General features: G+C 44.7%; 2 protein-coding genes across 4 annotated transcripts; both read right to left on the bottom strand.

The window, feature by feature from the left end:
• Positions 1–107: 107 nt before the first annotated feature.
• LOC119909886 lies at positions 108–12729 on the bottom strand. 2 transcript variants are annotated; one of them, XM_038728137.1, is made up of 8 exons: positions 12387–12729; positions 5916–6037; positions 4389–4527; positions 4185–4306; positions 3964–4074; positions 3757–3863; positions 568–658; positions 108–502 (listed from the first exon to the last, which is right to left on the bottom strand). In XM_038728137.1, exons 1-8 carry the CDS (start codon positions 12481–12483, stop codon positions 386–388), a joined length of 906 nt encoding a protein of 301 aa, XP_038584065.1. In that variant the 5' UTR covers positions 12484–12729; the 3' UTR covers positions 108–385. The 2 variants fall into 2 exon arrangements, with proteins under 2 accessions (XP_038584065.1, XP_038584066.1); XM_038728138.1 differs by having other exon boundaries at positions 108–499; positions 12387–12728.
• Positions 12730–14099: 1370 nt separating this feature from the next.
• Positions 14100–25772, bottom strand: LOC119910045 (signal recognition particle 54 kDa protein). Of its 2 annotated transcripts, none has more exons than XM_038728398.1 (17): positions 25659–25772; positions 23675–23782; positions 23406–23503; positions 21026–21117; positions 20855–20939; positions 20519–20623; positions 20330–20396; positions 18154–18211; positions 17925–18075; positions 17688–17836; positions 17479–17579; positions 17280–17366; positions 17072–17145; positions 15692–15800; positions 15330–15500; positions 14890–14985; positions 14100–14687 (listed from the first exon to the last, which is right to left on the bottom strand). In XM_038728398.1, the coding sequence occupies exons 3-17, from the start codon at positions 23481–23483 to the stop codon at positions 14596–14598; spliced, it is 1515 nt and encodes a 504-aa protein (XP_038584326.1). In that variant the 5' UTR covers positions 23484–23503; positions 23675–23782; positions 25659–25772; the 3' UTR covers positions 14100–14595. The 2 variants fall into 2 exon arrangements, with proteins under 2 accessions (XP_038584326.1, XP_038584325.1); XM_038728397.1 differs by lacking the exon at positions 25659–25772 and adding an exon at positions 24502–24537 and having other exon boundaries at positions 14596–14687.

The following is a 25772-nucleotide window of genomic DNA, read 5'->3' as shown; positions in this document are numbered from 1 at the left end:
GAAAGGGGACGTCACGGCGACGTCACAGTGACATCACGGCGACATCACTGAAGCAGTGGGAAGATGAAGGAGACGTTTAACAGAACAAACGTTCAGCAGAACCATCGGGCCGTTTCTCTTCGACTCTTTATTACAGACACACCTGAGGTTTCCATGACAACAACGTGAGCAGAGTGACATCACAGGGAGTTCACACTTGTGGTGATGTCACCATTACTGAGTTCACTTTTAACGGGGTCACAGCTCGCTCTGGTCTCTTGCTCAGTCCTCCAACACTATTGAAGGATTAAAGAGTCCTGAACCCCGGTCCGGAGCCGGGACCTGTAGAACCCCGGTCCAGAACAGTCCAGGAACAGCGATGCAGTTCAGTCCAGACCGGTTCAGATCAGACCACCCTGTACAGGTGGATCTGCCGGAGAGCGTCGGGGTCCGTGTCTCTGCCCAGGTAAACATCGTAGTCCACAGGAAGTTCCTCCACCCAGCCGGGCTGCAGCGCCTCCTGCTGGACACAAACAGGAAGTGATGCACGTGTGTGTGTGTGTGTGTGTGTGTGTGTGTGTGTTTTACCTGCAGAGGGCTCAGACTCTCCATTAGACTGGGAACGGTGACCAGCAGAGATCCTTTCTTCCTGAAGTTCTCCATGATGAACCTCCACGCTCTGAACACACACACACACACACACACACGCACGCACGCACGCATCACTTCCTGTGTGTGTTTAAAGAGCTGAAGTGAAACCAGGATATTTTCCACGAGTTAGAAACTTCATCCACAACCTCACTGACATTTCTAACGACTGTAGAACCTGAACAGGACAGAACGTCTTCAGATCATCAAACATTTATTTTATGGATCTGAACAAACAAAGATGGCGTCCGTTTCTATGGCAGCTGTAGTTCTGTTCGAGTCATAAAGGTTTCAGTTTCTGATCTGCAGCTGCTGAAGAGTTTCAGAATAAAACTTCCTCACTTCATGTTTTCAGACTGAGGAACAGAGGCTACACAGGAAGTGATGTCATGACCAGCTCTCTACAGAGAGCCTAAGCCCCGCCCCTTCCAGCGGACCACATGGGGATAAAATATGTACGGTGGTCAACGGCGAGAGATGACTGAAGTTCTGACGCCGTTTGAATTTTATCAAACATGAACATGTTTTCAGGTTCAGATGTTTTTATTTTCTGATTGTTTATGAACCAAATTATTTTGACTTCGACTGGTTCCGTTATTAATATGCAGGATCTCACAGGAGTGAATACACCCTGTAGGTACCCAATCCGTGCTGCCTGCCGGGTCCCTATCTGTCTGAAGGACGTTTCCACAAAAGTGCCTGTTCATAATTACTCCTGTGTTGCTGTCTGTTCTCATCTCAGGGTGTCAAATACGCTTACAGAAAGGCTGACAAAGCGTTATTTGATGACGTGGCAGATTGTGATTGGCTGTACGTCGGAGTGCTTATAGATATAGTTTTAACGGTTCCTCGGATCAACTGCGGAGACCCCAGAGCCGTTAAATAATCTGGGAGAACTTATACAATGAAATGCAGCTCTACTTATTAAACGGGACCTAACACAGCCTGGCATTAGCATGTATTAATGTTACAACGCTAATGTTAGCTGCCGATCAAGTTAAGCTAACGGTAGCTAATTTAATTGTGTCCCAGTTATAAATGTAGATATCAGATCTGCTCAGGGTCTTTATTAAATTTTTTCTTTTATTTCACATTTACTTTGGCAATATGGAAATAATGTGTACACACACACACACACACACACACACACGTTAGCTTATGTGGATCGGCAGCTAACATTAGCGTCGTAACATTAATTCACCGAAAACTAGTATCCGTAAACACTACGACATACAGCCAATCACCATCTGCCACGTCATCACACAAACGTACAGCCAATCACGTTATGTGACATTACCTACACCGGAAGCGCTAGTAGCTAGCAAGGAAGCTAGCTATATTAGTATAAAAGGCGTTGACAGCTTCCCAAAGCCCCTCCCACTAACCCTAACCACCACAGGGGGGTGGGCCTAAACCTGAGTCAGCGACTGTCTGCACGTCGACTGGCTAACCCTACAGCTGTGCAGCCGTCGCTAGCAGCTAGCGTTAGCCTCCTTTGTTAGAAATCAGGTTTTTCATTTCTAAAGTATTTTCCTGTTAATCACAGTGAACAGTTTCATCTCCAGAGATTAAAAAATACTTTGTTATCTTGATTTGAAAGATTTAGTTGGATCATTTTGAGCAGGCAGATCTGCGGTGACCTTCTTTGACTGACAGAACCACTTCTGAGCATGTGCAGAGTGGATCCGGCCAGCGGTACTGGGCACTGACACGCCCCTCACATTATTGTAAATATCTGATTCTATCTTTTCATGTGAAACACTGAAGAAATGACTCTTTGCTCCAGTGTAAAGTAGTGAGCGTGCAGCTTGTATAACAGTGTAAAGTAGTGAGCGTGCAGCTTGTATAACAGTGTAAAGTCGTGAGCGTGCAGCTTGTATAACAGTGTAAAGTAGTGAGCGTACAGCTTGTATAACAGTGTAAAGTAGTGAGCGTACAGCTTGTATAACAGTGTAAAGTAGTGAGCGTCTAGCTTGTATAACAGTGTAAAGTAGTGAGAGTGCAGCTTGTATAACAGTGTAAAGTCGTGAGCGCGCAGCTTGTATAACAGTGTAAAGTCGTGACAGTACAGCTGGTATAACAGCGTAAAGTAGTGAGCGTGCAGCTTGTATAACAGTGTAAAGTAGTGAGCGTGCAGCTTGTATAACAGTGTAAAGTAGTGAGCGTCTAGCTTGTATAACAGTGTAAAGTAGTGAGCGTCTAGCTTGTATAACAGTGTAAAGTAGTGAGCGTGCAGCTTGTATAACAGTGTAAAGTAGTGAGCGTGCAGCTTGTATAACAGTGTAAAGTAGTGAGCGTGCAGCTTGTATAACAGTGTAAAGTCGTGAGCGCGCAGCTTATATAACAGTGTAAAGTAGTGAGCGTCTAGCTTGTATAACAGTGTAAAGTAGTGAGCGTGCAGCTTGTATAACAGTGTAAAGTAGTGAGCGTGCAGCTTGTATAACAGTGTAAAGTAGTGAGCGTCTAGCTTGTATAACAGTGTAAAGTCGTGAGCGTCTAGCTTGTATAACAGTGTAAAGTCGTGAGCGTCTAGCTTGTATAACAGTGTAAAGTAGTGAGCGTGCAGCTTGTATAACAGTGTAAAGTAGTGAGCGTGCAGCTTGTATAACAGTGTAAAGTAGTGAGCGTCTAGCTTGTATAACAGTGTAAAGTCGTGAGCGTCTAGCTTGTATAACAGTGTAAAGTCGTGAGCGTGCAGCTTGTATAACAGTGTAAAGTCGTGAGCGCGCAGCTTGTATAACAGTGTAAATCTGCTGTCCCCTCAAAATAACACATCACACAGCTGTTAATGTCTAAACCGCTGGCAACCACAGTGAGGACACCTCTTGGCTAAAGCTTTTCATTCCTCTCAATAAGATTCATTAATAAACAGCCGAAATATAATTTATTAATTACTCTCAGTTTTCCCTTCAGGCTGTGTGCTGACGTAGAAATGTTAGCATCTGAATCTAACCTCTGTGTTTACAGTCACATCTGAAAGAAGCTCGTCCATCCAGCAGCAGAGGCTGTTTCACACCTTCAACCAGCACACCTGGAGGCTTTAGAACCTCTCTGCTGATTGGCTGCTGATGGCACCCAGTGTGGCGGACAGGGTTCTCTATCAGAGTGTGTGTTAGTGTGGATCCTGACCTGACTTGTTCACTGGGTTCCATGAAGAACTCGAAGACGTTGTTCATGATGAGAACGTCCGTGTTCTGCAGCAGAACGTTCTGCAGGCAGACGTCAGTGTGGAGTACCTGCAGGAAATGGAACTCATCAGAAACTGGTTCTACTGACTTCTGCTGTCAACAGTCACACTGACTCATGTCGGTTCTTTTGTGTGTTTGTGTGAAGAACCTTGATTCGGTCCGTCAGCTTGTACTTCTGCAGGATGTCGTTCTGCAGTTTGACGAACTCGTCGCTGAGCTCCAAACCGATCAGCTGAGAGGCCGAGCTGAACACGTACGCCTGAACACACGCACATGCACATTAATGACATTGTGCATCCTCTGTAGTGTTTTAACTTTCAGTTCACTTTCCTTCAACTGTCAGCATGTTATCTACTGGGTTCTACTGACCCCGTACAGGACCGCTCCCAGTCTGGAGCCCACGTCCACCAGCATCCGACCACTCAGGTCTGGAAGAACATTCTCGAACAGAAACCGAAGCTCAGGTATCGAGAACGAGTGCGAGATGAAGTCTGCAGGAGGAAAAACAGAAGAAGATGATGATGAAGCAGGAAGATCGAAGCGCGTGATGAAGATGATGATGATGATCCTCACCAAGTGGCGCGGTTCTGTAGGATCCGCAGGTGAGACAGTAGGAGCGACTCATGGTTCCCTCCTCACACAGAGAGTCCACCTGATCTTCATCATACAGGAAACTGTCAACGTGAACCGTCGGCCGAGAGCGCTGCTGCATCTGCAACATCATCTTCATCAGTATCATCAATATTTGTGATTGACCGATACAGATTTTCTTTAGAGATGATCTGCAGGTGCATCTCAGAATATTAGAATATCTTGAAAAAGTAAATTTTTAATTGTATTTTAAGTCAAAGAGTGAAACTTTCATATATTTTAGATTCATTCCACATAAATTTAAATATTTCAGGTCTTCTGTTGTTTTTATCTTGATGACAGTTTACAGCTCGAGGAAATCAAAAATCCACATCTCATAATATTAGAATAAAGAATTAAATGTTGACCTGAGGAGAGACTTTAATGTCTGAGTCTGGTTCTGTTGTCCAGAACTCATTAACCCGGTCCACCAGGAGCCTCAGCAGGTCCCTGCTGAAAGGGCCAGATCAGTAATGTTCATGGTGGCAGGAAGGTTAAAGTTTGGCAGGAAAAGGTGACAAGCTTCAGGGACGACCGCAGCCTACAGAGGACGGTCAAGAAAAGCAGATTCAAGAACTTGGGGGAGCTTCCCAAAAACTGGACTGAGGCTGGAGTCATCAAGATCCACCAGGCTCAGACGGGTCCAGGAACTGAAGAGACACAGTCCTGAACCAGAGACAGAGTCAGAACGTTTTACCCGAGCTAAGGAGAAGCAGAACTGGACCGGTGGTCAGTGGTCCAAAGTCCTCTTTTCAGATCAAATCCAGGTCCCAGAGTCCAGAGGATGAGTGGAGAGGACCAGAATCCAAGATGCTTGAAGTCCAGAGTGAAGTTTCCACAGTCTGTGATGACCTGGGGTGTCAAGTCCTCTGCTAGTGCAGGTCCACTACGTTCTATCAAGTCCAGAGTCAAAGCATCGTCTACCAGGAGACTTTAGAGACTTAATCTGCTAACGAGCTTTATGGAAACGCTGGTTTCCTGTTCCAGCAGGACTTGGCACCTGCCCACAGGACCAGAACCACTAGGAACTGGTCTGCTGACCGTGATGTTACTGAGATTGACTGGTCAGCCAGCTCACCTGACCTGAACCCTCAGAGAATCTATGAGAGACACCAGACCAACAATACAGACGAGCTGAAGGTCTCCATCAAAGAAAATACAACAAAAGAGCTGAAATATTTATGTGAAATTAATCTAAAATATATGAAAGTTTCACCTTTCACTTTTTGACTTAAATTACAGGGAAAAAAACACTTTTTCACAATATTAAAATTTTCTGAGATGCACATGTGTATAATGATATATCATCCCGATTAATCTATTCGTCTATCACTAATATTAATATCAACAGTGCCTTGCTGTACACAGTAGTATTACAGTAGTACTACAGTGCATTTGCAGTTGTACTACAGTAGTATTGTAGTAGTACTACAGTGCATTTGTAGTTGTACTACACTAGTATTGCTGTACCGTGCTGTACGCGGTAGTCTCAGAGGGGAACATGGCGTCGGCCGGAAGGCGCCCTCTCAGCTCATCGGAGATGTTCTGCAGAATCACCGTCTTGTTGTCCGACAGCAGTTCGTCGAACTCGTCTGCAGGAAGAACCAACAGGTGAAAAAAGCAATACAACTTTCATGACGTCACTCAATCCGTAACGTGACTACGGATTCTGATTTTCTGCTGACTGAAAATTGCTTTCATCAAGTAAACACAAACACTTCCTGAAGATGAGACTTGAGAGAGTAAAATAATAATGTGTTTAATTATTTGATTTACAATAACAAACATCACACAACTTATTTAACATTTAAAGAAAGTTTGTTCAACATGAAGCATTGATCTAATTGAGTAAAGTAAAGACAAGTAAGGTAAAGTAACCTACAGTAAAGTATCCTAAACTAAAGTAAACTAGAGTAACCTACAGTAAAGTATCCTAAACTAGAGTAACCTATAATAAAGTATCCTAAACTCACGTAAACTAGAGTAACCTACAGTAAAGTATCCTAAACTAAAGTAAACTAGAGTAACCTACAGTAAAGTATCCTAAACTAGAGTAACCTACAATAAAGTATCCTAAACTCACGTAAACTAGAGTAACCTACAGTAAAGTATCCTAAACTAAAGTAAACTAGAGTAACCTACAGTAAAGTATCCTAAACTAAAGTAAACCAGAGTAACCTACAGTAAAGTATCCTAAACTAAAGTAAACCAGAGTAACTTACAGTAAAGTATCCTGAACTAAAGGAAACTAGAGTAATCTACAGTAAAGTATCCTAAACTAAAGTAAACCAGAGTAACCTACAGTAAAGTATCCTAAACTAAAGTAAAATGTAGTAACCTACAGTAAAGTATCCTAAACTAAAGTAAAATGTAGTAATCTACAGTAAAGTATCCTAAACTAAAGTAAACCAGAGTAACTTACAGTAAAGTATCCTGAACTAAAGGAAACTAGAGTAATCTACAGTAAAGTATCCTAAACTAAAGTAAACCAGAGTAACCTACAGTAAAGTATCCTAAACTAAAGTAAACCAGAGTAACCTACAGTAAAGTATCCTAAACTAAAGTAAACCAGAGTAACTTACAGTAAAGTATCCTGAACTAAAGGAAACTAGAGTAATCTACAGTAAAGTATCCTAAACTAAAGTAAACCAGAGTAACCTACAGTAAAGTATCCTAAACTAAAGTAAACCAGAGTAACCTACAGTAAAGTATCCTAAACTAAAGTAAAATGTAGTAACCTACAGTAAAGTATCCTAAACTAAAATGTAGTAATCTACAGTAAAGTATCCTAAACTAAAGTAAAATGTAGTAACCTACAGTAAAGTATCCTAAACTAAAGTAAACCAGAGTAACCTACAGTAAAGTATCCTAAACTAAAGTAAACCAGAGTAACTTACAGTAAAGTATCCTAAACTAAAGTAAACCAGAGTAACCTACAGTAAAGTATCCTAAACTAAAGTAAACCAGAGTAACTTACAGTAAAGTATCCTGAACTAAAGGAAACTAGAGTAATCTACAGTAAAGTATCCTAAACTAAAGTAAACTAAAGTAACCTACAGTAAAGTATCCTAGAGTAACCTACAGTAAAGTATCCTAAACTAAAGTAAACCAGAGTAACCTACAGTAAAGTATCCTAAACTAAAGTAAACTAGAGTAACCTACAGTAAAGTATCCTAAACTAAAGTAAAATGTAGTAACCTACAGTAAAGTATCCTAAACTAAAGTAAAATGTAGTAACCTACAGTAAAGTATCCTAAACTAAAGTAAACCAGAGTAACCTACAGTAAAGTATCCTAAACTAAAGTAAACCAGAGTAACCTACAGTAAAGTATCCTAAACTAAAGTAAACTAGAGTAACCTACAGTAAAGTATCCTAAACTAAAGTAAACCAGAGTAACCTACAGTAAAGTATCCTAAACTAAAGTGAACCAGAGTAACCTACAGTAAAGTATCCTAAACTAAAGTAAAATGTAGTAACCTACAGTAAAGTATCCTAAACTAAAGTAAACTAGAGTAACCTACAGTAAAGTATCATAAAGTAAACTAGAGTAACCTGCAGTAAAGTATCATAAAGTAAACTAGAGTAACCTGCAGTAAAGTATCATAAAGTAAACTAGAGTAACCTGCAGTAAAGTATCATAAAGTAAACTAGAGTAACCTGCAGTAAAGTATCATAAAGTAAACTAGAGTAACCTGCAGTAAAGTATCATAAAGTAAACTAGAGTAACCTGCAGTAAAGTATCATAAAGTAAACTAGAGTAACCTGCAGTAAAGTATCATAAAGTAAACCAGAGTAACCTGCAGTAAAGTATCATAAAGTAAACCAGAGTAACCTACAGTAAAGTATCATAAAGTAAACCAGAGTAACCTGCAGTAAAGTATCATAAAGTAAATTAGAGTAACCTGCAGTAAAGTATCATAAAGTAAACTAGAGTAACCTGCAGTAAAGTATCATAAAGTAAACTAGAGTAACCTGCAGTAAAGTATCATAAAGTAAACTAGAGTAACCTGCAATAAAGTATCATAAAGTAAACTAGAGTAACCTGCAGTAAAGTATCATAAAGTAAACTAGAGTAACCTGCAGTAAAGTATCATAAAGTAAACTAGAGTAACCTGCAGTAAAGTATCATAAAGTAAACTAGAGTAACCTGCAGTAAAGTATCATAAAGTAAACTAGAGTAACCTGCAGTAAAGTATCATAAAGTAAACTAGAGTAACCTGCAGTAAAGTATCGTAAAGTATCATAAAGTAAACTAGAGTAACCTGCAGTAAAGTATCATAAAGTAAACTAGAGTAACCTGCAGTAAAGTATCATAAAGTAAACTAGAGTAACCTGCAGTAAAGTATCATAAAGTAAACTAGAGTAACCTGCAGTAAAGTATCATAAAGTAAACTAGAGTAACCTGCAGTAAAGTATCATAAAGTAAACTAGAGTAACCTGCAGTAAAGTATCGTAAAGTATCATAAAGTAAACTAGAGTAACCTACAGTAAAGTATCATAAAGTAAACCAGAGTAACTTACAGTAAAGTATCATAAAGTAAACTAGAGTAACCTGCAGTAAAGTATCATAAAGTAAACTAGAGTAACCTGCAGTAAAGTATCATAAAGTAAACTAGATTAACCTGCAGTAAAGTATCATAAAGTAAACTAGAGTAACCTGCAGTAAAGTATCATAAAGTAAACTAGAGTAACCTGCAGTAAAGTATCATAAAGTAACTAGAGTAACCTGCAGTAAAATATCATAAAGTAAACTAGAGTAACCTACAGTAAAGTATCATAAAGTAAACTAGAGTAACCTGCAGTAAAGTCTCATAAAGTAAACTAGAGTAACCTGCAGTAAAGTCTCATAAAGTAAACTAGAGTAACCTGCAGTAAAGTATCATAAAGTAAACTAGAGTAACCTGCAGTAAAGTCTCATAAAGTAAACTAGAGTAACCTGCAGTAAAGTATCCTAAACTAAAGTAAACCAGAGTAACCTACAGTAAAGTATCATAAAGTAAACTAGAGTAACCTGCAGTAAAGTATCATAAAGTAAACTAGAGTAACCTGCAGTAAAGTATCATAAAGTAAACTAGAGTAACCTGCAGTAAAGTATCATAAAGTAAACTAGAGTAACCTGCAGTAAAGTATCATAAAGTAAACTAGAGTAACCTGCAGTAAAGTATCGTAAAGTATCATAAAGTAAACTAGAGTAACCTACAGTAAAGTATCATAAAGTAAACCAGAGTAACTTACAGTAAAGTATCATAAAGTAAACTAGAGTAACCTGCAGTAAAGTATCATAAAGTAAACTAGAGTAACCTGCAGTAAAGTATCATAAAGTAAACTAGAGTAACCTGCAGTAAAGTATCATAAAGTAAACTAGAGTAACCTGCAGTAAAGTATCATAAAGTAAACTAGAGTAACCTGCAGTAAAGTATCATAAAGTAAACTAGAGTAACCTGCAGTAAAATATCATAAAGTAAACTAGAGTAACCTACAGTAAAGTATCATAAAGTAAACTAGAGTAACCTGCAGTAACGTCTCATAAAGTAAACTAGAGTAACCTGCAGTAAAGTCTCATAAAGTAAACTAGAGTAACCTGCAGTAAAGTATCATAAAGTAAACTAGAGTAACCTGCAGTAAAGTCTCATAAAGTAAACTAGAGTAACCTGCAGTAAAGTATCCTAAACTAAAGTAAACCAGAGTAACCTACAGTAAAGTATCATAAAGTAAACTAGAGTAACCTGCAGTAAAGTATCATAAAGTAAACTAGAGTAACCTGCAGTAAAGTATCGTAAAGTATCATAAAGTAAACTAGAGTAACCTGCAGTAAAGTATCATAAAGTAAACTAGAGTAACCTGCAGTAAAGTATCATAAAGTAAACTAGAGTAACCTGCAGTAAAGTATCATAAAGTAAACTAGAGTAACCTACAGTAAAGTATCATAAAGTAAACCAGAGTAACTTACAGTAAAGTATCATAAAGTAAACTAGAGTAACCTGCAGTAAAGTATCATAAAGTAAACTAGAGTAACCTGCAGTAAAGTATCATAAAGTAAACTAGAGTAACCTGCAGTAAAGTATCATAAAGTAAACTAGAGTAACCTGCAGTAAAGTATCATAAAGTAAACTAGAGTAACCTGCAGTAAAGTATCATAAAGTAAACTAGAGTAACCTGCAGTAAAGTATCATAAAGTAAACTAGAGTAACCTGCAGTAAAGTATCATAAAGTAAACTAGAGTAACCTGCAGTAAAATATCATAAAGTAAACTAGAGTAACCTACAGTAAAGTATCATAAAGTAAACTAGAGTAACCTGCAGTAAAGTATCATAAAGTAAACTAGAGTAACCTGCAGTAAAGTATCATAAAGTAAACTAGAGTAACCTGCAGTAAAGTCTCATAAAGTAAACTAAAGTAAACTGCAGTAAAGTATCCTAAACTAAAGTAAACCAGAGTAACCTACAGTAAAGTCTCATAAAGTAAACTAGAGTAAACTGCAGTAAAGTATCCTAAACTAAAGTAAACCAGAGTAACCTACAGTAAAGTATCATAAAGTAAACTAGAGTAACCTACAGTAAAGTATCATAAAGTAAACTAGAGTAACCTGCAGTAAAGTATCATAAAGTAAACTAGAGTAACCTGCAGTAAAGTATCATAAAGTAAACTAGAGTAACCTGCAGTAAAGTATCCTAAACTAAAGTAAACCAGAGTAACCTGCAGTAAAGTATCATAAAGTAAACTAGAGTAACCTGCAGTAAAGTATCATAAAGTAAACTAGAGTAACCTGCAGTAAAGTATCATAAAGTAAACTAGAGTAACCTGCAGTAAAGTATCATAAAGTAAACTAGAGTAACCTGCAGTAAAGTATCATAAAGTAAACTAGAGTAACCTGCAGTAAAGTATCGTAAAGTATCATAAAGTAAACTAGAGTAACCTGCAGTAAAGTATCATAAAGTAAACCAGAGTAACCTTCAGTAAAGTATCATAAAGTAAACCAGAGTAACTTACAGTAAAGTATCATAAAGTAAACCAGAATAACCTACAGTAAAGTATCATAAAGTAAACTAGAGTAACCTGCAGTAAAGTATCATAAAGTAAACTAGAGTAACCTGCAGTAAAGTATCATAAAGTAAACTAGAGTAACCTGCAGTAAAGTATCATAAAGTAAACTAGAGTAACCTGCAGTAAAGTATCATAAAGTAAACTAGAGTAACCTGCAGTAAAGTATCATAAAGTAAACTAGAGTAACCTGCAGTAAAGTATCATAAAGTAAACCAGAGTAACCTTCAGTAAAGTATCATAAAGTAAACCAGAGTAACCTTCAGTAAAGTATCATAAAGTAAACCAGAGTAACTTACAGTAAAGTATCATAAAGTAAACCAGAGTAACCTACAGTAAAGTATCATAAAGTAAACTAGAGTAACCTGCAGTAAAGTATCATAAAGTAAACTAGAGTAACCTGCAGTAAAGTATCATAAAGTAAACTAGAGTAACCTGCAGTAAAGTATCATAAAGTAAACTAGAGTAACCTGCAGTAAAGTCTCATAAAGTAAACTAGAGTAACCTGCAGTAAAATATCATAAAGTAAACTAGAGTAACTTACAGTAAAGTATCATAAAGTAAACCAGAGTAACCTACAGTAAAGTATCATAAAGTAAACTAGAGTAACCTGCAGTAAAGTATCATAAAGTAAACTAGAGTAACCTGCAGTAAAGTATCATAAAGTAAACTAGAGTAACCTGCAGTAAAGTATCATAAAGTAAACTAGAGTAACCTGCAGTAAAGTATCATAAAGTAAACTAGAGTAACCTGCAGTAAAGTATAAACTAATAATCTTGATGACCCACACAGAGGAGGTCTGGAACATATGATATTAAATCAGCTGACCTCATCTGCAGAGAGGATCAGTTATTGATCAGACACGTGAGCAGCTCAGTAATAAACCCAGGTGTGTTTACCTGAGGTTCTGATCCAGCTGAGCAGTCTGGGGAGCTCGGACGGGGTCACGTGGCTCAGCAGCTGCTTCACTCTGGATTTGGCTTCAGAAAAATCCATGCTGGGACCCAGACCCGTTTCTGGTCCAGGTTCAGACCTCCAGACGCAGCTCTCAGAAACGGGGTCTGGATTTAAGGTGGAACCTGAAAGTCACGTCTGTCACTTCTTATCAGTTCTATCAAAGACGTATTTACTTGTTCACGTGATGATGCGGTTACAAGGTGACGTAAGCGCAGGTGAGACATTAAAGAACAGGTAGATCCAAAATCACGTCCGCATCACACGTTCAGACCACCTTAAGAGACCCGGAAGTGCTTGAGTTTCTTCTTCTTCTTGAGTTTTATTGGCGGTTAGCAAATGAGTCGGACGCACTAGCGCCCCCAGCTGGACCGGATCAGACTGACTGGTATTATTGGTCAGTCTCAGGTCCTGAACCAGGATTCTTTCAGATCATCTGTTAAATCAAAGTTTACTTTTATCTTTCTGATGTTTGTATCATAGAAACACAACCTGCAGGTTCTTGCTGCCTTCAGGAGTCACACCTGAGTCCTGATCACCTGTTTAACTAACCCGGTTCAGTCCAGTGAGTCTGGATGCAAGACCTGTTCCTTCCTCTTCTTCAGTCTCTCTTTAACACACCAACCTCTGTGTTAAAGAGAGACTGAACAGGACATGAGAGAAGTGAGAGGCTCGGGGGCCTGCAGTGGGGCTCCAGGGGGCCTGCAGTGGGGGTCCAGGGGCCCCTTCCCTACTTCGGGCTGACGTAGCACAGTAACACGTTGTGATTGGCTGCACCACAGGAAGCGTACGAGCTGCAGACTACCGAAGGTCGACTATTTGTGCAGAGAAAGTAAATATCTGTTCAGCACAGAACAAAGATTATAAAGAACTTCAAGAATCAGGATGTTAAAACCTGGATGAGCTGTAATTTTCTCATGTTAAACTCAGATAAAACTGAAGTTATTGTTCTGGGGCCTAAGCACCTCCGTGACGCATTATCTAAAGATATAGTTTCCCTGGATGGCATCGCCCTGGCCTCCAGCACCACTGTGAGGAATCTTGGAGTTATCTTTGATCAGGACATGTCGTTTAAGTCTCACATTAAGCAAATTTTAAGGACCGCCTTTTCTCACCTACGTAATATTGCAAAAATCAGGAACATCCTGTCTAAAAATGATGCAGGAAAACTAGTCCATGCATTTGTTACTTCTAGGCTGGATTACTGCAATTCCTTATTATCAGGCTGCTCGAAAAAGTCCGTTAAGACTCTTCAGCTGATCCAGAATGCTGCAGCACGTGTTCTGACAGGAACCAGGAAAAGAGATCACATTTCTCCTGTTTTAGCTTCTCTGCATTGGCTTCCAGTAAAATCCAGAATAGAATTTAAAATCATTCTTCTTACCTACAAAGCTCTTAATGGTCAGGCACCATCTTATCTTAAAGAGCTCATAGTACCTTACTACCCCACCAGAGCACTGCGCTCCCAGAATGCAGGGTTACTTGTGGTTCCTAGAGTCTCCAAAAGTAGACTAGGAGCCAGAGCGTTCAGCTATCAAGCTCCTCTCCTGTGGAACCAGGTTCCAGTTTGGGTTCCTTGCTCAGACCTTCACCTCTGCTCACCTGAGAAGGTTCCTGACTGCACTTCACTCAGACAGCTGGTAATAAAAACACTGCAGTTTAAAATGGTGCAATACAAATTTTTATTATATGACAAAAATACTGTCACTAACTAATGTTATCTTCATCATCATCACCATGTGGCGTCTCCTGGCCAATCAGGACAGACTCTGATCCGTTTAAATCTTATACACAAACATCTTATACAGAATTAAATTAACGAGCCCAAAAACAACCAGCTCATCTTCCTCCCCCTCCTCTGCGTCGTTTAAAGGAGCAGTCCAACATCTGGTACCCGTCAGATGTTTCTCTAAAACACCTGAAGAAGAAACTTGCTAAAATGACGAACTGCTTCTTTAAATCAGTGTTTTTTTTTATTTTCGGTGTGAAGCAGCAGAGGACAGAATCAAACCCCGAACATCCTGCTTTATTTTCTCTTTCTACACTTCCTGCTCGCTCTCTCTCCCCCTCTCTAAGTCCCGCCCTCTCCACCTGTCAGGAGGCGGGGCTTTAATTTGAAGGTGTCATATTTTAAGGCAGCTGGTTGGTCGGCGGTCACATGTTGTTAAATCCCATCATGCCTTTCATGTTGCCGGCGGCTCCCTGCTGGAACTGTCGCATCATCGACTGCAGACCGGCCATCCCACCTGAAACACACAGCACATGACCACAACACGCCGTTTAGTCCGTATGTCGTTACGGGTCAACTGGACCAGGTGTCAGTCTGATCTGTGGGGGGGCGGGGGGGGGGGTCTAACATGTTACTATTCCCGTGTTAGCGTCACATCTGAATAAAGTCCCGACACTGTAAGAATCCTCCTGCAGGTGTGATGGACCAGGTGGACTCACCCATGTGGTGCAGGACTCGGGGGTCCATCATTTTGGCCATCTGCTGGTTCAGTTTGGCCATCTGAGACGGGTTCACGTTCTTCGACATGTCTCCTCCTGCAAAACGCCAAACACACGTCAGGACAGGTTCAAAGCCGCAGATAAAATCTAAAGCTACAACATTCATAGATTAAATTTAATCTCAGATGTTTTATTATCGATTCATCGCTTCGAGTCATTCTTTAAGAACACAGCTTCTGAAACGTGAAGGTCTCCTTGTGCCTCCGGTGTCACAGTCAACTGGATCTCTTTGGTTTGTGGTCAGAACGAGTCATCGTGGAGCATCGTGCTCAGCCATGATGAATAAAAGCGGCGTTGGCCTCAGGCGGCCGACAGGTGAACGCAGCAGAAGGATTCAGAGACGGGAAACGGCAGCCGTTAGCCAGATGCTAACACGTTACCTTTAAACAGCCCCTTGATGCCGCCCATCTTCTTGACCATCTGGGCGAACTTGGTGTACTGAGTCAGCAGCTCCTGGACGTCTCTGGTGGCGACCCCGGACCCCCGGGCCACCCTCTGGATCCTGTTGGGCTGCTTACTGAACAGTTTGGCTCCGTCTTTACTGTCCAGCTCTGAGGAGGCAGACGGAGATCATGACCCAGTGAAACCAGTACAGGGAGGAGACTGATAATATTTAGCAGTAAGGATTAACACAGACGTTCTGGGGCTGCAGCTGATCAACGCTGTCAACTCATCTGATAACAAGCTCGCTGAGGTTAGCGAGCTTTAGCTTAGCATGCTGCTGATGTCAGTAGAGTGTTACCCTGGTCGTTCATGCTGTCCATGATGGTCATCAGTTTCTTCAGTCGGGCCATTGATTCCTGCTCGTTTCCTTTACTCATGAAGTCGGTACCGAAACCAGGAATCATCCCCTGAACGCATCGCAGACAGAAACAGAACAGTTCATCAGTTGGCTACTTCAGGGTTTCAAACAACAACCAACAAGCTTCCTACAAACATGTAAACGTGTCTCGAGCTTCAAAACTCGGGACTTTAAATGTGTTCCAAGGTCACATGACTTAGGCCTTTGTATGTCATGTGACCGTCTAGTCTACAGGTGTGTTCACACAGAGAGTTTGATGCTGGATCACCTGTGTTTGTGATTAAGGCTGCGTTCAGACTGCAGATCAAAGGGACCCAAATCTGATTCTGTGACTCGGATCTTTCTGACAGCGTGAACAGGCCGAGTCACATGGAACCGCTTCCATATGTGGTCCAAATCTGATCCAGATCGGATCTTTTTAAATGCGACCTCAGTCTGGACTCTCAGGTCGCATTTGATGCGACTTTGACGTCACTGTAGAGCAGCTGTTCTGCTGCAGACGGAAGCTCCACAAAACGCCATAATTAAAGATGTGGCTCTCTTCGCCCTCTACCTCGCCGTCATCTGCTCAGATTCCCTTTCTTACACCTGAAATCCAGCAGACCGGAGCTCTTCTCATAATTCGGGAGAAATGTGAGCCACAAGAGGACAATTAAAAAAAAAACGGGAGTATTCCGCGAGCTAACGGGAGTTTAACCTCTGTCGCTCCTTCTTTACTTCTGCAGCCTGCAACAGCTGCTGCTGCCGCGTGACGTCGTGTTCTTCTTTCAGGCTGCGCACAGTTCACGCTGGAGTCTGATATGGACCGCATTTAAACTATAATGTCAACTGTCAAACAAAAACAAACCGAGCATTAACGCCTGCGGTCTGAACGCAGCCTTAGTTTCAATAAACCGATCAAAGTAACGACATCATGATGCGATTTGTCAAAAACATGAAGTCATGCTCTGACGGGTCGGTCAACTTCTGAAACGCTCGTTTTCTGGATGGAGTTTGGATCCATCAGGGTCATGCTAACGACAACGATGGCTGGAATCAGGTAACAGACACATAACAGCAGGGACCGCTCTGCTCTGTGGCGAGCAGAAGCTCCGCCCCTCAGATCTTTCAGTTCAATATTTTGTGTTGCTTTGACTTTCTACGTCACCGCGGTGCACTTCTGTGTGAACGCATCTGTACGGTGCACGCCCACTGCATACATTTAGGAGGCGTCGCCAGGTATCCCAGCATGCCTTGTGCAGTAAGGTAGCCGCTTCCCATAGACTTTGAATAAATGGGATTCCGTAGTCAGTCAGCTGGAGGTCAGAGTTTGGCGTTTACCATGATCTGTCCGAAGGGTCCCATCTTCATGATGTTCTGGAACTGCTCGTACATGTCTCTGAGGGTGAACTGCCCTGGAGGTCAGAGGTCACAGGTCAGTGATCATACCCATAATGCAACGCGTGTTCTCCACTCGTTTTACTCTCCTCCACTTGAGTTAAATTTCAGCTCTGCTAACAATCCCACAATGCAACGTGTCACATCTCACCGTGTTTCAGTTTATCGATCAGCTCCTCGTTGTCGTCCAGTTTCAGCTCGTTCACTCTGTCAATCAAACCCTCGATGTCGCCCATCCCTGACAGGAAGAGGAGCGTTTCCATGGAAACAACATGTTATTTACTGCAGGTTGCACATATCTGAATAAGAGCAGAATTCATCCGGTGCTGCGTGACCACGGGAGTGTTTACCGAGCAGTTTGCTGATGAACGGCTGAGTCTTGAACGGCTCGAAGTCGTCGATGTGTTCTCCTGTTCCGATGAAGATGATCGGGCTCCTGGTGGCTGCCACGCTGACAGGAAACAGCAGAAGAAGAACGTCAACACAACGCCGACAGGAAGCAGCAGAAGAAGAGTCACTCTGACATCACACAGAGCTGTGACATCACGACGGGTCTTACGCGCTCAGAGCTCCTCCTCCTTTAGCGTGCCCGTCCAGTTTGGTGACGATCACGGACGCCACGTCCACCTTGTCTTTAAAGGCCTTGGCCTGAGACTCGCAGGCCTGACCGATCGACGCGTCCATCACGTACACGATGTTGTCCGGTTGCTATGGAAACACAGAAAGAGAGAAACATCTGGAGGTGAAGAAAAACACTGGACTGTCTCAGGTACTGGCGGTGCGTTCAGGTACTCACCACAGCGTTGGAGACCTGCAGCATCTCCTCGAACAGCGAGTCTTCCTGTTTGTGTCGCCCGCTCGTGTCGACGATGATGATCTCAAAGTTCTCGCCTTTGAACTTCTCGACACCCTCTGCGGCGATAACCACCGGGTCCATCTCTGTGTAACTGAACACAACACACAGTGTGACACACTCAGCAGACCGCAGAGGACGCCACCTGTGTGAGTGTCGAGGACCAACTCACCTGCCGTAGAACGGGATTCTGGCTTTAGTGGCGTTCTGTTTCAGCTGATCGAAGGCACCTGAGAGAAGAGAGGAGGATCATCGAGGATGAAAATCTGCTGCTGAGACATTTGAAATACCAAAGCTGAAGGTTCGCGAAGCGGCGTGTCGGGTGAAGCGGCGTGTCGGGTCAGTGAAGGTGCGTGAAGCGGCGTGTCGGGTCAGTGAAGGTGCGTGAAGCGGCGTGTCGGGTCAGTGAAGGTGCGTGAAGCGGCGTGTCGGGTCAGTGAAGGTGCGTGAAGCGGCGTGTCGGGTCAGTGAAGGTGCGTGAAGCGGCGTGTCGGGTGAAGCGGCGTGTCGGGTCAGTGAAGGTGCGTGAAGCGGCGTGTCGGGTCAGTGAAGGTGCGTGAAGCGGCGTGTCGGGTGAAGCGGCGTGTCGGGTCAGTGAAGGTTCGCGAAGCGCCGTGTCGGGTCAGTGAAGGTGCGTGAAGCGGCGTGTCGGGTCAGTGAAGGTTCGCGAAGCGCCGTGTCGGGTCAGTGAAGGTGCGTGAAGCGGCGTGTGGGGTGAAGCGGCGTGTCGGGTGAAGCGGCGTGTCGGGTCAGTGAAGGTGCGTGAAGCGCCGTGTCGGGTGAAGCGGCGTGTCGGGTCAGTGAAGGTGCGTGAAGCGGCGTGTCGGGTGAAGCGGCGTGTCGGGTCAGTGAAGGTTCGCGAAGCGGCGTGTCGGGTGAAGCGGCGTGTCGGGTCAGTGAAGGTGCGTGAAGCGGCGTGTCGGGTGAAGCGGCGTGTCAGGTCAGTGAAGGTTCGCGAAGCGGCGTGTGGGGTGAAGCGGCGTGTGGGGTGAAGCGGCGTGTCGGGTCAGTGAAGGTTCGCGAAGCGGCGTGTCGGGTGAAGCGGCGTGTCGGGTCAGTGAAGGTGCGTGAAGCGGCGTGTCGGGTCAGTGAAGGTGCGTGAAGCGGCGTGTCGGGTCAGTGAAGGTGCGTGAAGCGGCGTGTCGGGTGAAGCGGCGTGTCGGGTCAGTGAAGGTTCGCGAAGCGCCGTGTCGGGTCAGTGAAGGTGCGTGAAGCGGCGTGTGGGGTGAAGCGGCGTGTCGGGTCAGTGAAGGTGCGTGAAGCGGCGTGTGGGGTGAAGCGCCGTGTGGGGTCAGTGAAGGTGCGTGAAGCGGCGTGTCGGGTCAGTGAAGGTGCGTGAAGCGGCGTGTCGGGTCAGTGAAGGTGCGTGAAGCGGCGTGTCGGGTCAGTGAAGGTGCGTGAAGCGGCGTGTCGGGTGAAGCGGCGTGTCGGGTCAGTGAAGGTTCGCGAAGCGCCGTGTCGGGTCAGTGAAGGTGCGTGAAGCGGCGTGTGGGGTGAAGCGGCGTGTCGGGTCAGTGAAGGTGCGTGAAGCGCCGTGTCGGGTGAAGCGCCGTGTGGGGTCACTGAAGGTGCGTGAAGCGGCGTGTGGGGTGAAGCGGCGTGTCGGGTGAAGCGGCGTGTCGGGTCAGTGAAGGTTCGCGAAGCGCCGTGTCGGGTCAGTGAAGGTGCGTGAAGCGGCGTGTGGGGTGAAGCGGCGTGTCGGGTCAGTGAAGGTGCGTGAAGCGCCGTGTCGGGTGAAGCGCCGTGTGGGGTCACTGAAGGTGCGTGAAGCGGCGTGTGGGGTGAAGCGGCGTGTCGGGTGAAGCGGCGTGTCGGGTCAGTGAAGGTGCGTGAAGCGCCGTGTCGGGTCAGTGAAGGTTCGCGAAGCGGCGTGTCGGGTCAGTGAAGGTTCGCGAAGCGGCGTGTCGGGTGAAGCGGCGTGTGGGGTCAGTGAAGGTGCGTGAAGCAGCGTGTCGGGTGAAGCGGCGTGTCGGGTGAAGCGGCGTGTCGGGTGAAGCGGCGTGTCGGGTGAAGCGGCGTGTCGGGTCAGTGAAGGTGCGTGAAGCGCCGTGTCGGGTCAGAGAAGGTTCGCGAAGCGGCGTGTCGGGTCAGTGAAGGTTCGCGAAGCGGCGTGTCGGGTGAAGCGGCGTGTGGGGTCACTGAAGGTGCGTGAAGCGGCGTGTGGGGTCACTGAAGGTGCGTGAAGCGGCGTGTCGGGTGAAGCGGCGTGTCGGGTGAAGCGGCGTGTGGGGTCACTGAAGCGGCGTGTCGGGTGAAGCGGCGTGTGGGGTCACTGAAGCGGCGTGTCGGGTGAAGCGGCGTGTCGGGTGAAGCGGCGTGTCGGGTGAAGCGGCGTGTCGGGTGTTTACCGGCTCTGAAGGTGTCGGCACAGATCAGACACGTCTTCCAGCCCTTCCTCTGGTAATAATAGGCCAGCTGCATGAAACAAAGCAGTCAGTGTGACGACAGACAGACAGCAGGGGGCGCTCTGCATCAAACTACTGTTAGATCTGGATTCAGACAGGGGGCGGGGTTATGGCTCAGGTGTGTCGTGTCACCTTTGAGCAGGTTGTAGTTTTCCCGCTGCCCTGCAGACCAACAAACATGATGACGTTGTTCTTTCCTTTTGTGGGAGTCCAGGCCTTCACACCGGGGTCCACCAGCTGGAAATACACACAGTACACATAATATACACACAGTACACATAATATACACATAGTACACATAATATACACACAGTACACATAATATACACAGACCCTGTAGTTAATTCTCAGTTTACTTGATGACTCAGGTAAATTTTACTTTCAAGTTTAGAATCACATTTTTCTATCAGGTTTAAAAATAATTGTCTCCCAGACTCTTCCAGGACTTTTCCAGGCCTGATGACCGACCTTGACGAGCTCCTTGAAGACGGCGTGCTGGATCATCCTCCTCTTGTTCAGACCTGAAGCCATCTCCTCCAGATCTATGGCAGCCCTGCAGGGACAAAACCACAGTTCAGACACAGCTGCTGGACAGAACCGGACCAGGTTCAGATCCCGGATCAGGTGTTTTATACTCACTTGACGTTCTCTCTCAGCTGTTTGACCAGCTTGATGTTGACGTCGGCCTCCAGCAGAGCAGCACACACCTCCTTCAGCATGGCATTTAACACCTGCAACACAGACAGGTGACTGCAGTCGGCCCGGGACTCAGACCGACCGCGGTCGGACTAGAAAGGCGCTATACAAATACGGAGCATTTACATTTAACAAATGTTTTCACTCGCACGCTGTGGGAGCGCGGCAGCCCTCAGCGCTCGGCTCGCTTCCTGTCCTCTTCTGTGCAGAACACACGTGACAGATGATATAAGAGCAGCGTCGCTCTGAATCAGGAGCTGCGCAGCGAGCGTTTGATTGTCCAGCGGCAGAAAGTGACGTGAACGCGAGCGGAGGAAAATATTCTGGCAGTAAATGTCCGGCGTCTGTTACAGAGCGTCGGCTTCTCAAGGCCAAGAAAAGTCTGTTGTTTCCCAGCTGCTGGGAAAGTGAAGCCTGTTAGCGCTGAGTTAGCGAACATCTCCCCTTCAGCCTGAGCAGCTTCTACAGCAGCTACAGAACATTAGCTCATTTATAGAAAGTAACTGGAAGCTGCATTTTATTACTGCCTACGTGTTCATGTTGAGAACATCAGGTCCAAACTGAGACTAAACTGGTGCAGCCTGCAGCTCCGTCCTGCACAGACTGGTTCAATTATTTTTCAGGTTTCAGTCGGAGGTGACTGGAGGAGCTGAGCTTAGTGAAGCTAATTACTGATGCAAACTCGTCCTGTTAAGCTCATGAGGAGACGTTTCTTTCTGGATTTTAATGTGCAAATAAAATGCACCTCAGAAGGGAGGAGGTTTCTCTTCTTTAATGTCTACAGATAAATGTCACAGAAGGCAACATGAACAGTCGTGTCTATAATGATTCTGAGGTCACATTAACAGGGTTTTAGGGGCTGATGCCCAAAACATGCTGTGCCATCGCTGTAAAATCACTGTGGAGCATCAGAACCAACCAGATTTATTTCTCCAGATCTAAAGGTTGTCGTTCCTCCAGCAGACGGATCTTTGGCTGTTGGTTATTTATTATCTGCTTTAGCTTTTCCAACTATTTGTTCAGAGATATGGTGAAAATAACGGCCCAATGTGATGTGAAGTTACATATTTTTCATTGGGAAGCACCCCCAAACCAGCACCAAAACATTCATCTAAATCTCACATTGAACTGGGAAACACTGCAGTTTGAAGGTGTTCTAAGGTGCATCGCATGCTCATGGACACAAGAGCAAAGATTTCGCTTCACCTCCGCTGCTACAGCTCCATCTTAGGGGAAACACTGGCCTGGGCGATGAAGCGAGGTCGCCGGCTTATCCAGGTAACTTCAGGTGTAACTTCCTGATTAACTCGTACTACCAAAGGTGGATAGGAGTTACCCGAGTTCTGTTGCCATGGCAATTTACGCCGCATCTTCAAACTGCTCCGAGCAGGTTTTGTTTGTGGTTAACTCGAATTAATTAACTTGAATTGTTTTCACATATTTAGATACTTTTTGGACTATTTCACGTGTGAAAAAAATAGGGAGCCAGTGTGTGTGTGTGTGGGGGGGTTAATAAACCAGATGAAAGTGTGAAATTTACAGGAACAAAAATCTGAAATACGCACAATCCAAGGCAAAGTCTGAGGTGCAGGACGGTGACTGAGGGCCAAACTCACAAGTATGTTTTACATCACATTTAGCTGACTTACAGCTGCTGTACATGTCAGAGGTCAGAGGTCGCACGCCTCTGGAGCAACGAGGGGTTAAGTGTCTCGCTCAGGGACACAATGGTGGATTGAACCCGGGTCTCTCCCACCAGAGGCAGGTGTCTTATCCACTGTTCCATCACTACCAAGTTTCCTCACTGCTGAATCCGATAGTGAAGTCTAATGTAACTTTTCACTGCACATAATACTCAGCAGACGTGTGTGTGAGATGTTTCAGACGCCAACGAGCCTCCCCGGCTCGGTCGGCCGCCACGATATCAGATTTAGCCGTTAACTTCTCTTTACATTCATAATTTCCTGACACTACCAACGTGCGGAACGCACGAGAAATACGGAGCATGCGCCGTTGTGAAATATTTTATGCAAACACGCCTCCAATTAGGTTAGTCGGAACAGCACTGCGGACACCGAGAGTCGTGAGTCTGCACGAGCCTGAAGAGATTAAATGTGCTCACAGTCATTCACTCAGTGACTTTCATCTGTTCTGATCCCCGTGGACTCATTAAACATATAATTCAAAAATATATATATATATATATATATATATATATATATATATATATATATATATATATATATATATATATATATATATATTAAATAAACCTGGCGGCCGTTTGGTCACATGACCTCAGTGCGTCCCGGCTCTGACTTACCTCTTCGTTGATGATGGTGGCGTTGCTGAGTGACCTCAGCGCCGAGGTGATCTTCCTCCCCAGGTCGGCTAACACCATGATGGCGGTCTGACGTAATCCTGAAAGAAACGTCTGGACTATTACATCATGTTCACGTGTCAAGTTACATCAGCTGTAACCCCGGGACAGATTAATGTGGTACAGTTAGCTATGAGTCACGTCCCGCCCCCAAACTGCAGGATGATCAATAACAGGTCGGTGTGTGACACTGAGGAGGAGGAGGAAGTTACCGCGTGTTGGAACAGAAACCTGGCTGTGTGGAGGGGAACCCCCCTACTGAGCGCGCTCAGGGAGTCAGCAGGTCAGCTCACAGGTGAAGGTTGCAGCACACACACTTCCTGTACAGAGGAGAGAAAGTTCTGGAGTCACAGAGGTCTTTAAACACAACGTGAAGAAGTATCTCACATTGTCATGACAACTTTATTTGTAACGCCCGTTAATAGTTTTCAGGTTGACTGTGTGACGCCGGTCCAGGGACTCAGACACTTTCTTCACGTGTCATTCTAAATTAAACTGAGTGAATTTAAATAAAAAGGCCGCCGGTCGGACCGCCGGTTCTGATCTCAGTGTATGAAGCTTGGTTTGGAAACAACAGTTAACGTCGACGCAGCAGAGAGCGAGCGTTCCTCCGTCCTTCTCCTTGGGAAGACTTACTGCCGACCCTCCCGCCTCCTGTTCGATATGATGATACGCATGGGGCGGCTGTGGCTCAGGAGGTAGAGCGGGTTGGCCGTTAATCGGAAGGTCGGCGGTTCAATCCCTCCCCCTGGTTGCATGTCGAAGTGTCCTTGGGCAAGATACTGAACCCCGAATTGCCCCTGGCGGCTATTCCGCCAGTGAATGAGTGAGTGTGAATGTTAGTTTCTGTTTGAGCACTTAGGCTCAGTGTATGAATGTGTGTGACTGGTGAATGCAGATGTAGTGTAAAAGCGCTATACAAGTACGGAGCATTTACATTTACATCATTCCTCGCTAGGAAGGCGTCTGAGCTTTGGACCAATAAACAGCTGCAGTCAGATTCTGCTCTGATAACTGTTCACTGACAGGAGGAACTCACAGCGAGCCGCCGTGTTTCTGTTGTTCCTGTAGCTGCAGAGCTTCATGTTTATACGGAGCGACACACCAGGAGGCTGCTGGGAGAAAAGAGAGGAAGCTGAACGACCCGGAAGCTCAGAAAACACGAGTCCGTTACTTGATTCCGGCTGTCGATGTGTTTTACTGTGAAACACGTTAGCGCAGCTCTGATCAAACCAAACTCCATTCAGAAAACAAGCGTTTTAAAAGCTGTGTGCTTGTCATCTGGCAGAGCAGGAAGTCACGTTTATCAGGTCAGAAGCTGAAATGTTTTTATGTCAGAGCTGATGAAAAACAGGCAGAACCTCTTTATTAAACTGTCGTGCAGATTTTCCTCCTTTCCTGCAGCCTTCTGTTATTTTTAAAGTCTGCTGGAGCTGCAGCACTAAACTAATCCGTCACTCATCAATGGATTCAGTCAGTTTTCACACTTTTAGTGAACTTGTGCTGATAAACCACGTGTCCGGTTCATCTTCGGCTCCGACAGCTTACAGACTGAAACTCATGGACTATACTGCAGTACTGGTTAGAAATACTGCAGTCACTGGACTCGTTGGCAGCAGCAGAATCTTGTCTGCGCGTGCAGGTCCCCGAGGCTCAGATGGCTTCAACTTTATCTGCGTGTTTTAATACACATTTAAGTATCCGTGTAGTTTGAAGGAACTCCTGAGGATAAATAAACCACATGTAACTGTGTGTACTTCAATCGGTTCTGCAGTGAAACGCTCCCCGGTCCCAGTTCTGGTCCCAGTTCTGGTCCCTGTTGGACATTTTAAAGACTGATGATGATGCAATCTGAACCAGCTGAAAAAAACAACAACAACAACAACAACAACAACAATCAAACTTTGTCGCCATTTTGTCTGGTTTAGAGCTGCCCGTCACCGTGTCGATCATCAGCTGCTCGCGAAGCTGCTTTTACTTTGAGGTCAGTACCGACCAGGACCAGTTTACGGTTCCGACGTGTTTACAGCGTCTGCTGCTAACGTTAGCTTAGCATTTAGCCTCACCGTCCGCAGAGAACGGAGGTTAGCTTCGTTAGCCGTGTTAGCTTCGTTAGCTTCGTTAGCCAGAGACCGACGGCGGGAACTGAGGAACATAAACGGGTCCAGTTAAACCGAATTAAAGATTCTTTCTTACCGACAGTCGACGTGAGAAGAAGTCCTCCGGAGAGTCCTGATCCACCAGCAGCTGGAAACAAACGTCATCCAATCCGGACCGACCCGGAAACTGTCCCGCGCTTCTTCTTCTGCG

This window comes from Micropterus salmoides, unplaced genomic scaffold, assembly GCF_014851395.1.
Source record: "Micropterus salmoides isolate LMB-PRFRI ecotype aquatic unplaced genomic scaffold, ASM1485139v1 Ms_hic_scaffold_19, whole genome shotgun sequence".
Lineage (NCBI taxonomy): Eukaryota > Metazoa > Chordata > Actinopteri > Centrarchiformes > Centrarchidae > Micropterus > Micropterus salmoides.
This window is presented reverse-complemented; position numbering and strand designations above follow the sequence as displayed.